Here is a 12,962-nt window from a genome sequence, read left to right on the forward strand (position 1 = left end):
AAAATTTGATAACTATGACAATAGAATACAATGCAGCAGAAAACTTGTAAACTGGAGGATAATAAGGGAACCAGACAGAGGGCCTTCTCGGTGGTTGTGCCTGCCCTGGGGAACGCCCTCCCATCAGATGTCAAGGAAATAAACAACTATCTGACTTTTAGAAGACATCTGATGGCAGCCCTGTTTAGGGAAGTTTTTAATGTTTGATGTTTTATCGTGTTTTTAATAATCTGTTGGGAGCTGCCCAGAGTGGATGGGGAAACCCAGCCAGATGGGCGGGGTATAAATAATAAAATTATTATTATTATTATTATTATTATTATTATTATTATTATTATTATTAACTAAAACAGTAGTAACAGGCTGAAAGCAGGTGGGAAAAGCAATACTCTCATAGTCAACAACTCCCAAAATATATTGGGATGGAGCTGAGCCCCTCCCCCCATCTTGAGGGGCCAGGCCCCATCAGGCCTCACTATGAGGGGCCCAGTGGGCCTCCCCACAGCCATGGCAGGGGCCCCCAAAGTTGGGCAGAACCCAGCACCTATAAATCCTATTGTGGGTGTGTGGGTGTTGGGCGGGGGAGAATCCTTTCAGAACTACTGCCATATCCTAAGCTCTGATGACTAGCTAAGGGGCAGGTATAAAGTGGGACACATCTGCCTTTTCCTATTTCCCCCCAACCATCTCTGCTCCTCCTGTTGACTGCAATGGGAGGGAATTAACCATGTCAGCAGCAGGGCTACTTGGAGGGCCTGTTTGGGATGTGGATCCATGGCCTCCCCTGACATGTCCCTGGAACATGTATTTGGGTCAATGAGACAACAACTCCTTTTATGCAGGCGTCCTTAGATATGGAATAGTGTTTCTCATACCAGTCAATCAGCTTTTGGTGGATAAGCCAATTTTGTGAGTCATTCCAAAGTGGCATGCAATTCTGCCATGCTGAGTGACAAGCACAATTATGATTTTCTTCATAAATGAGTCATTTGATCACATCATCAGTCAGGCATGCTAATAAAATTAGTTGTCCATGTCCATTCAAATTGTAATGGGATTATCATCTAGTATTCTGCTGAAAGGATTTCAGTGTATAAATTTCAAGATATAATATCATTAAAATTGACTTTTAATGAATTGGGCCATATCCTTGCCTGTACCAAGTTGGTACGACTTCTTTAAAACCCACAGAGTCCTTTACAACAGGAGAACATCTAATGCATTGTTAGTTCAACGAATGTGTACTGGTCTTCTCATACATTTTGATGAACACTTTTTCCAAAAGAGCAAATTGAAAGAGTGAAGACCATTACATTACATTTCACCAGATGATGATAGGCTGTAATCCAGGATGTTGCATGCACACACAGATTTCAATTTTAGCTATTCACATTCTTCAATACTTGAACTCAAAGCCATCTATAGCCACAATGCATCAGCTAAACTGGATTTGGACTCAGTCTAAAAATCTCTTTGGAGTTCAAGGGCGTTATGCATTATAGGAGCATTACCTTACAATCAATGATATTCTTGCTTAGATCTTGAGCATCCTTCATTGAAACCAAATTATAGGGTTGGGTCCCAAATAGAAACACACCAGAAGACTAAAGCATGATTACATTCATTCTTGAATGTACTGGGACCAACATACATCAAAGATCCTCTTCTAAGTCCCATGCTGATCTCCTCCAGAACAGCTTCTGAATTATTCTGTAGGGGCGGGCTCTCTGCTTGAACATATGTTCTCCAGAGTCATCCCAATCCCCACACATTCTGGATAACCCTGAAGTTTCCCAGATCCCCAGCTGGGGACTGGGAAGGATAAGCCCAATGCCTGAGCCAAGGTCTCCCTACATCTGAATCTGAATAAAGTTGTGGCCAATTTGAATCCCATAGCATGTTTTCTTGTGTCATTATTCTGCTCAGGGGTCGCCTGGGGTTTGAGGGACTTCGCCTGTCCACGCAAAAGTGATCCTCTTTCCACCTCCTATGTTACCAGTAACTTCTTCCCAGTAGTACATGGGTTTAGAACAAGGGTGTTCCATTTAAGTATCATGACTAGTAACTGTTAATAGGGCTATTCTCCCTTAATTTTCCAATCCTTCCTCCCTCCCCTTTTAAAACACTTTAAGCTTCTAGAGTTTACCATTTCTAGTGAATCCTTTAATTTAATTGTGTGTGTTTTCTTTTTATCTGTTGTTGTTGTTCAGTCGTTCAGTCGTGTCCGACTCTTCGTGACCCCATGGACCAGAGCACGCCAGGCACGCCTATCCTTCACTGCCTCTCGCAGTTTGGCCAAACTCATGTTAGTACCGGTAGCTTCGAGAACACTGTCCAACCATCTCATCCTCTGTCGTCCCCTTCTCCTTGTGCCCTCCATCTTTCCCAACATCAGGGTCTTTTCTAGGGAGTCTTCTCTTCTCATGAGGTGGCCAAAGTACTGGAGCCTCAACTTCAGGATCTGTCCTTCTAGTGAGTACTCTTTTTATCTACACTGAACTTACAACTTCCATTGGGAGAATCAGAATTGTTCCAGCAACAAGAAATAAGGAACATTTCTCTCTCTTTCCTCTCTCAAATCTGCTCCTATTATAAAATAGATTCCAATGAAGCCAGTAGAGCTTACTTTCAAGGAAAGATGCTTAGGAAATATGTACCATTTGTATTCAAGGTGACCTGCCCTTGGCGATATATACACACACAGCTTCTATCAGCAGACAGGTTATGTTGGTGCATTTTCACAAACCCAAGAGCAAAATATTATTCAATATGATTAGGATACCTACACATTTGTTGCAGTAATAAAACAGGATAATGGTATTATAGCGATACAATGCAGTAAAATCTTTTCATTGTTGTTGTTCTGGTTTCATCTTGGGCATATCAGAGTTACTTTAGGGTCTCAATGAAATCACTGAACATTTGTGCTTCTCTGATTTGTGGCCTAATGGCTTTATTGAAAATTGGAGTGGTAGACCGCTGTTTTCCTGTAGCCTCCTGAAACAGCTAGACTTAGAAAAACAATCAATCTACACACATTAGGTAATGTTCATAGTTCTTTTTTTAATCATAGTTAAGTGGCACTGATAAGGTCAGAACTGGAGGAACTAAAGCGATACAGCAAATGCTGAAACTGACACAAGCACACTTTTTAAATAAATAAAAAACCCCTTTGGCTTTAATTTAGGGATGGGGGAAATTTGATTCAGTTTGCATTTAAGGATGAACATAACTAATCACAAACAATATGGGGACCAAAACCACAGTCATCCTTTGAAATTTGCCCATCTCTGAATTTTGCAATGCAATTCACCAGCCAAGTAACGTGTACAAAAATGCATATCCTGGGGTAAAGTGTGCATCAAAAAATAGCATGCAAACATGCATTATATTAGGAGAAATTGCTTGGGAAATGTTTGTGTTAAGCGAAACTGCATATAAAAATATGTTTGTATCAGCAACTTGCACTAAAGTGCTGGTACATTTTTATGAGGATATATTTATATAACAAATTGGGATGGAAATGTGGAGAACTGAATTTATGATTGGAAAAATGAGAAACTTGGTGACCTGAAATTGAAAGATTTGTCCATCCCAAATGTATACAAACTAGTCCACAGTTAAGCATATTAGAGGCATTGGGTGCACTTCTGTACTGGGAAGCTATCTGCAAGTCTTACAGCAATGAATGAGAGCTGCAAAAGACACCATGCTCATGTCAAACTCCCATGCATTTCAATGGAACATCTGCAAGAAAAATTGCAGATAAATTGAATCCTTCCTTTCCCAACTGCAACACACAGACACCACTTTGTGGGGGGAAATCCTCCTCATGGGCCCTTGAATCAAAGTTTGTTTTCCCTTGCCAGTGCAGAATTGGGAGTGCACTGTAAGACTCCCAGATGTGCATTGGCAATTGCATCTCTACCTGCCTCACACCTGACATCACATGCGGCATCAGGTGTGGGGCACGGGGGTGTGGTTTGGGAGAAATTGCTTTGTGGGCCAAATCTAAACCCTTGCCAGGCCAAGTAAATGTGTTAAATGTTTTTAGGTATTCTAAATCTTTGTAAATGTTTTTGATGCAGGTGGCGCCTTGGTCTAAACCACTGAGCCTCTTGGACTTGCCGGTCAGAAGGTCAGCAGTTTGAATCCCCATGACAGGGTGATCTCCCGTTGCTTTATCCCAGCTCCTGCCAACCTAGCAGTTCGAAAGAACATCCAAGTGCAAGTAGATAAATAGGTATCGCTCCGGCGGGAAGGTAAACGGTGTTTCCGTGCGCTCTGGCTTATGTCGCGGTATTTCGTTGCACCAGAAGCACTTTAGTCATGCTGACTACATGACCCAAAAAGCTGTCTGTGGACAAACGCCAGCTCCCTCGGCCTGAAAGCGAGATGAACGGCACAACCCCATTGTCTCCTTTGATTGGACTAAACCATCCAGGGGTCCTTTGTTTTAGATGGTTTTTCACTGTTGTTAAAATGCTTTTATTTTAAATTGTACTGTTTTAACTTTTTGATGTGGGCTCCTTTGGGAGAAGGGCAGGATAAAAATTCAATTAATAAATAAATATTTCAGTTTCACATGTGTTTATGCACCCTTCCTTCCCATGTTTACATCAATCTGCCAAAACAAAGTCTGAATCCATATGGCCATTTGTATTTAAAGATGCATATTTAAAATGTCAATTTTATCTCATTTCTAAAAGGTTTTTTCATCTAAAGTACTATTTTTTAAAGCATTTTTGTATATTACTGTTATCATGCAGGAGTCAGAAACCTGCAGCTCTCCAGATGTTGCTGAGCTCCATTTCCCACCAGCCTCTCTGCAAACCTGGTCTGTTGGCAGGGAAGATGGAGTCTAGCAACATCGGGAGAGGCACAGGTCCCTCCAACCTGGTTTAGTAAATTCAAAAAACTGTGAACTCCAAAGGATAATTGCATTATCTGTGTATTAGTCTGAGAGGTACAAATGAAGTCAGTTCACTTTAAAAAGAGGATCAAACAAAATGATCCTGCGGCCTACGATGGGACATAAGAATGTAGCCTTCAAACACTGCTGTAGCCATCAAGCCATCAATACTCTTGATTATAACCAAAGAAGCACATTGAATTATGCCCAGTAGGCTAATGCAGGCACCACAACACTGGTATAATATGCTTCATGCTCCCCCATCAATCAGTAGAGCAAGCTCAATGCTTTTTGCCATCTCAAATATGACAGAAAAAGAACAAACTGATGTGCACCTCAGATCCCTTTATAATCTTCAGTGGGTTTTGGAGAGCACTCTCAGTTTCTCCTGAAAGCCATCCATGTTTGAGGTTGCATAAGGGATCCTGCTCGCCCACTGATGCCATCAAGGAAGAGATCCCTTTAATTTTGACACCCTCGCCAGCTACCTAGTCTGCCTGCTGCATTGTCACTCCAAGCGTGCCTGCCTGGAGGGCCTCTGTAAGCAATGACTCAACTTTCAAACAAGCCTTCAAGGGCAGCCATCCAACTCTTCAGCGTCAGGGTAAGGCACGAACGAGGACAGTTGCCAGGTTTGAATCTGAGAAAGTGCTGCTAAGTGTTGCGAACTTGGAGGGAGTTAATGAATTGTGATCCTGGCACCTGCATGGCTTGGATGTCCAAGAACAGCCCGGGATTTTGAGCTTGAGTGTCCAGAAGATCCCGTTCAGCAACTAAGCCGGAGACGGATGCAATAGGTTTGGAAGGTGGCACGCTCTAGAAGAGTTTACGGTGATTCAAAAAGAGGACACCCTGCTCATGGTTTGCATGCATAGGGGTGGTCTCCCCATAGGCGCCTGCGTGCTTGGGATATCCTGCGCTTTCACCATTTGCAAACAGGTTTTGCAACATTTTTATGTTGTTTCAAACACCAGCCAACCCTGTTTGACCAGAAGTGACATTATGACAAAAAGTGTGTGTGTGTGTGTGTGTGTGTGTGTGTGTGTGTGCGCACCATGGGAAGTGAAGCCTTTCTCCAACTACTTCCAAATCTCTTAAAAACTATTCCCATTTCCATCTCCAACCTCAACGAAGCTACTTCCTTCCACGCTGCCCTGGCCTCCTTCAAGAGGAAGGGTGGGATATAAATTGAATAACAATAGTAAGTCAGAAGAGCTACTCAGTGCATTTGCTTTCGTTTGGCCCAGATTCAACTCGAGTCAAGTCACAGGATTCCTATGTAATTTAGGTGGACTTCCAAGTAAGCGTGAGCCTGGCAGACCAATCTGTGGACGTGGGTTTTCCCCAACCTCTGCCTCTTCAGCAGCAGCAGCAGCATTCTCTGAACACCCAGCATGTTTCGTTTCAAAACTCCCCTGAGGCAGAAGTGGCTTTTGTAGCTCAGCACAGAAAACCACTGAAAAGTCAGATCTGCAAGTGGTGTTTTTTGGATGTGTCCAAAGCAGAAATCCTATGAGAATAAGCCCTGCTGAACTGGCTGGACTGGCTTCTGAGTAAAGATGCATTGGGTGGGACCAAAAGCAACGGAGGTGGGCAGTGGCATGTTTTCCATTAGGTGCCATTCTTAAAGAGATATGAAAGCTTACTGAGCATATATGCCTCTTCTAAAAGCACGTCTGTGAAACTGCTGAGAGGATAAACTGGGAACAGATCAGAATGACAGAATGAATGAAGCAAGGGGAAATTTTAAGGGCCAGCAGGTACAAATACTATTTGTATGTATGACTTTGTGAACACACTTGTGTGCACCTGTGCTTGTGTGTCCCAGGCAAACGCATAGCAGTGCACACTCCTAGTTCCAACAGGTCATCTTGTCAGATGTCAGTGGGTGTGAGGGCATATCTTGGGGATGGCAGACAACCAGACTTGTTCTTGAAGAGGCTCAGTTTTGCGAGGAGGAGGAGGAGGAGGAGGAGGAGGAGGAGGAGGAGGAGGAGGAGGAGAAGAAGAAGAAGAAGAAGAAGAAGAAGAAGAAGAAGAAGAAGAATGCTGTCAATTTCTTGTAAGGGTCTACTCCAGATTACCTTTAAGGTCCCTGCCAAGGCTTCCTTAAAACAGAGATCCATTCAATTGTTTATATAATCTGTTTTGAGTGTTTAAAGTCCTCCATATTTTAAAGTAGGGTTGTGTTTTTCCTTGATTTTACTGTATTATCTTCAAGTTTTGTTTGTTTTTGTTTGTTTGTTTGTTTTACAAACAAGCAGTGTATAAATTTTATGAAATAAATGTCACTCTCTGTTTAGAACCAGTGAGCTAACCACGGACATATGAGTAAGCACACATGGTCTGAAGTACAAGGGACAATAATCCTCTGCCCATTGCCCCTGTGTTTTAATTTATTGGAAGCCATCCAGTGTGGCTGGGGTAACCCAGTCAGGTGGGCAGCATACAAATAATTTTTTTAATGTATGTTAACATTTGTTGGAAGCCACCCAGGGTGGCTGAGGAAGCCCAGCCAGATGGGCGGGGTACAAATAATAAATTGTTGTTGTTGTTGTTGCTAAAAAATGGCAAAGGATCCCTGGATGGTTAGGTCCAGCCAAATTAGACTATAGGGTATGGTGCTCATCTCTGCGTTCAGGCTGAGGGAGCCGGTGTTTGTCCGCAGACAGCTTTCCGGGTCATGTGGCCAGCATGACTAACCCACTTATTACTATTATTCTGAAGATAATTGTCCTTAAAATATGACAATAAGGTTAGGCCTACACCACTGAAGCTGAGGTGACAATATTCTCCCTCCCTTTCCCAATATTCTCCCTCCTCATATTCTGCATATCTGCTGTTGAATGAACAGCTTGAAAGGCAGTGCCTGAGTTGCAGAGATTCTGAAGATCCCACCATTCCATTGACATTTGGAGCATTTTAAGAATAAATATCTTGCTATCTGGCTAAAAGGAACTTAGAGGGGGGGGGGAATAAGCATCAGGACACCAGCCAATATAGTGATTAAAGCAGGCTTCCTCAAACTTGGCCCTCCAGATGTTTTGGGACTACAGCTCCCATGATCCCTAGCTAACAGGACCAGTGGTCAGGGATGATGGGAATTGTAGTCCCAAAACATCTGGAGGGCTGAGTTTGCCTATGCCTGGATTAAAGTGTTGGAGAAGGGCCTGGGATACCTGGGTTCAAATCCCCACTCAGCCATGAATCTCACCGGGTGAACTTTGTGCCTGTCACTGCCTCTCAGCCTAACTTATCTCACAGGGTTGTTCTGAGGATGAAATGGGGAGCGGGGAGGACCATGTTTTATCCCGCTGAGGTCCTTGGAGGAAAAGGTAGACTATAAATGTTCAAGGTTGCTCTCTCGACTGCATTGTGTGGTGTAGTGGTTAAGAGCGGTAGACTCATAATCTGGGGAACCAGGTTCGTGTCTCCACTCCTCCACATGCAGCTGCTGGGTGACCTTGGGCTAGCCACACTTCTTTGAAGTCTCTCAGCCCCACTCACCTCACAGAGTGTTTCTTGTGGGGGAGGAAGGGAAAGGAGAATGTGAGCCGCTTTGAGACTCCTTCGGGTAGTGAAAAGCGGGATATCAAATCCAAACTCTTCATTGGTTTTGATTCACAGCTAAACACTGGTGGATTAAGATTAAATGGGGTTGGATAACCACTCCTGACAAATAAAGAGTCCAGATGTCCCTTGAGCATACCAGCCTCTTCATTCACAAGCCCCTTAGGCTGCCAATGCTCTTTCTCCTCAAGAATCTTTGAACTTTGACTGGCTCCATTCCAACAATCTACAGGTCTGGAGTCATAGGTGCCCACATGCCACCTCTGAAAGCGGAATTTGTGTCATTATGCACTACAGTTTTGATGGCGGATTAAAAGTACCTTACAATCAAAGGGCCTGGAACTCTGCCCATAATGTGTCTCATTGTGTTCAGAAATGGCTTGGTACTACAAATGGTGCAGTGACTGAACGCTGAAAGTTTCATCCAGAGCGAAGCCATCATGAAATCACATTTTTCATGAGACTAAGCTGTATGGGTGCTATAAAAGCAAAGTCAATATTTAACCATGTGCTTATAGGGGCTCCCAGTCAATATGGTTGGGCTTGCTGTCTATTAAACTTACGAGAGAGAAAAGTGGATGAAAATCATGGGTAGCAAGATAGTTATTACATTGCGCATTTGGAGAGAAAGCAACATGACTTCTGACAAATAACTCCTTACCTCAGATGCACCCCCAAGGGAGCTTTGTTATACAAGCACAAAAATAAGATAACATAATGTTAATTTGTTTTTGCTTTTATTGTAAGTGTTGTGGAAGACATTCGGTTTGTATTATTTATTATTTATGCATTTGATAAGTGAATTGCTAGGACATTCTTTTTAGTAAATAAACTAACTATGAATAAAACAGCTGAATTTCAAATGCAACACAAAAGTGATTGACCACAGTCCAAAACAAACTGCTATTATCAGTGGCTCAATAATCAATCAATAAAACACAGATACCCCACATCTGAGAGCTCAACATGGAATGTGTATATCATTCTGATCTAGTTCACATTTCTGGATAGCTCAGTCAGTAGAGCATGAGATTCTAAATCTCAGGGTTGTGGGTTCGAGCCCCACATTGGAAGCAAAGTTCCCTGCATTGCAGGGGGTAGGACTAGATGACCCTCAGGGTCCCTTCCAACTCTACGATTATATGATTCAATATGTAAAAATCAGTTAAAACACCCATAACTGCAGGGAAACTGATGTAATAAATAATCAATGACTATATTATTATTTCCGTTCATTGATTAAAAACAGTGACAGTGGTTCTGTGTTTTTTTATGCCACACAACTATGGTTCCCTAAATGTGATTATCTAAGCTCTTCCTCTCAGCAGCAGAGGAAGCCACTCGGACACCTGGGGCAGCGCACCCAGGGATGGGGCAAGCCACCCATAGGAGCGGGGTGAGGGCAAGGCGAGCCACCCATAGGGGCAGGATGCTCCACAGGGCATCTTTATTCCAAGCCTCAGTGAAGCTCTAATAATCTGACCTGAACCTACTTTTGACACCCTGGAAACATAACCCCTCCCAGATACAATGTACCCACATACCATGTTTCCACAGCTCATTGGTGGGTCCAGACTGCTGAGCCATGGTTCAGGAATCACTGCCACAGAAGACACCATTCCTAGTCACCATCAAAACTCAAAGACTTCTGAGTTGGAAGAGTAGGAACAGATGTCTTTGTAAGCCCAGAAAAGTAGAATAGTTAAGAAGCTAAGTGAGCTTCTCAGATGTGTAGGACCTGTCTTAGACCACCCTACTGTACAATGTGCTAATTAGACCAAAATCAGTACTGCCAAGACAATCCACACTTTTGTGACTCCAACTAAAACAAGTTGATTTAAAGAGTGTCAAAAAGCAATTAATCCACTTTACATGATCATGGGGTTTAGAGCATTTCCACACCTCACTCTTAAACCAGTTTTGGTAATGCAGATGTAAAACCTGCATTGCCTAGAATGAACGTTTGATTTTAAGAGAGTTATCCCCCACATTTCATCCACATTCTCCCATACAGTGCATAGGAGGCTCTCTGACAGGTCATGTGCAAGAGTGTTTTCTTGCGCTTTCACATCCAGAGCTTACACCTTTCCTTTCACCACCTTAAACTGGTCTGAGACATGATTGTAAAACCTAGGCACACACTGGAAACCATCTCAGCTTTTAAAAATGGCTTTCCATCCCACATGCACCATATTTGCACATTGCACAATAAACTGTGAAACAGACTTAAGAGCATACTGTATTCTTGTGCTATGGGTTGAAATGCCTAAATAGCATGCTGTTAGGTATCTTAACTCAGAAGTAAGCCCCACCGAGTCCAGTGAAACCTATTCCCTAGTAACTGGGTTTAGACTTGAAACCCAATCCTAAACAAATCTGGATTTCAATTAGACATTTCTTAGGAAGTGTATTGAAGGTTGCAGCCTTACAGTAGAAACAGTTGCGGTATGTGGGGGGAGTTGGGGGGCATGTATAACATAAAAACATAACAAAAGTCCCACTGGATCAGGCCAGAGTTTTCTATAATCCAACAACCACAGATGACAGTGGGGTGAGGTGCTATTACTCACCTGACCTCCAGTAGGTCCTTGCTGCGGCTTACTGGGAGTTAGAGCGGGAGGGGTGAGGCGGCAGGGAGTTTGGTGCAGTGCAAATGCACCAATAGGAGGGCTGGGTTGGCTCTGCTGCTCCATTTGCACCCTGCTGGCCTTTCCCTCTACCACCCAGTAATCAGCAGTGATGCAGCTGACTAGAGGTCAAGTATTTGGCATTGCCCCACCATGCAATCCACTGCTGTCTGACATCCTGTTCTCATTGTGGCCAACCAAAGGCATATGAGAAACCCTCAAGCAGCAGTGGTGGACCTTGGGGGTCTCAAGATTTCAGCAGCGCCAAAATTCAGTGCCCCTCCCTGCCTCTCGCGCTCCATTCTAAATCATAGTTGTGGCATACCTTGGGGCGCCCCCCGAAGCTCCACACCCGGTGCAAGCGAACCAGCCATGTTCCCCTAAATCCACCTCTGCAAGCAGGACCTGAGTGCAACAGCACTCTCTCTCCCCACTTGTGGTTCCCAGCAACTGGTAGGCAGAGGCATACTGCCTCCCACAGGGGAGTAGGCCTATGAGTGGAGTAACAGCTATATACCTAGTAAGGATGAATACCGGTATATATCAGGGCTTTGCATATCTCTGCTGAAGCCAGTTCTCCTAAGCAGCCTCCTGCAGATGCCATCACGCCCTTTGCCTATCACCCACCCACCCATTTCTTTTGGTAACTGTTTGGTGGACTAGAGGCTCCACCTTGCCACAGCTTTTATAGTAAAGCGGTAACATACCCACTTTCAGCTCTTTTCCAAAGACCGTCCTCTCGCCCAGAGCGGAGCAATTCCACCGTCCATTGCGAAACTGAAACTGGCACTCGTTGATGCCCATTTGGGAGCCTTCTCCGATCACTATGATGGCATCGGGTCTGCTCTGACAGATCGCCCTCTGTCGAGGAGCTAGGCCCGGGATCTTGTTGCAGATGATGCTGGCCCCCAGAGCCACGACGGAGGAGAAGCCCCTAGGAGGAGAAAAGGAGAAGAGAGAGAAGGTGGAGGCTGGAACAAGCTGGGCAGCAGCACCAGGTCCATCGTTTGAACACGCCTTCCGAAAGAGCTGGATGTGGCAGGTCTTTTCGGCTTCTAAGTACTACACGGATGCCATTAAAGCCCTCTTTCAGCCCTTGATCTGCCCTTCAAGACGTGGCAGCAGCTGATGCTACACAGTGTTAACTTTCCACCAAGCCAAACGCTTAGCCGTTTGGTTAGTACGATTCCCTCTCCTTCCGCCTCCAGCCCCCCAAAACCAACACACACACACACACACACGGGTTAAGTAAGGGGCGTCGAACCAGAGCGAACGTGCCCGTCTCCCTTTTCTCTCTCCCAGGCATTTTCACGTAGCATTTTCGCTCCAACCCTTCCGGGTGCTGTTTGCTAATGTCAACTGGCAGGTTGCGGCACATACTCGAGCAGAACCGAAAACATCATTTTTGCTCAACCAGCCCGTGGCCAAGACAAGCCCGACGCGGCTCGGCTTGCCTTGCCCGCCCCAGCAGTCCCCCGGGGAGCCTGCGGGTGAAGAGTCAAAGGAGCGATTTGGGTCAATAATTAGATCGAGATCTCGGGAGATAAGAGTGTTAAACAGGGATAAGGAGGAGGAGCACGTGGGCTTTTCCCAGAGCGCAATCCAACTTCCTGGTATATATAAATTAAAGCGCAAAGACTCGGGATCAAGAAGCTTTCACCGTTTGAAACCAAACGGTGCTTTTCTCCCCACTCTAGCGGCCTTGCTCGCACACGCCTTCCAACATCATCTCGCAAAGTGCACGTGAGCGCTGCGTTGGGGAGCCTGGTCGTGTATAGCTTGACACGCGCGCGCGCACTCACGTACAATTAGACACTCATGGGTATAACGCACCTACTAGTTTCAAGTAGGGC

At 44.5% G+C, this 12,962-nt stretch overlaps 1 protein-coding gene across 3 annotated transcripts in view; it reads right to left on the reverse strand.

The window, feature by feature from the left end:
• WNT7A (Wnt family member 7A) overlaps positions 1-12,962 on the reverse strand; it is a 53,146-nt gene that overhangs the window by 38,974 nt on the left and 1,210 nt on the right. For 2 of the 3 annotated variants that reach the window (XM_033140857.1, XM_033140858.1), the window contains exon 2: positions 11,817-12,043. In XM_033140857.1, coding sequence (XP_032996748.1) covers positions 11,817-12,043 — 227 coding nt within the window. Of the gene's footprint in view, positions 1-11,816; positions 12,044-12,373; positions 12,392-12,962 lie in introns of those variants that run through there. The other variant, XM_033140860.1, reaches the window with a different exon arrangement.

This window comes from Lacerta agilis, chromosome 2 (genome assembly GCF_009819535.1).
Source record: "Lacerta agilis isolate rLacAgi1 chromosome 2, rLacAgi1.pri, whole genome shotgun sequence".
Classification (NCBI taxonomy): domain Eukaryota; kingdom Metazoa; phylum Chordata; class Lepidosauria; order Squamata; family Lacertidae; genus Lacerta; species Lacerta agilis.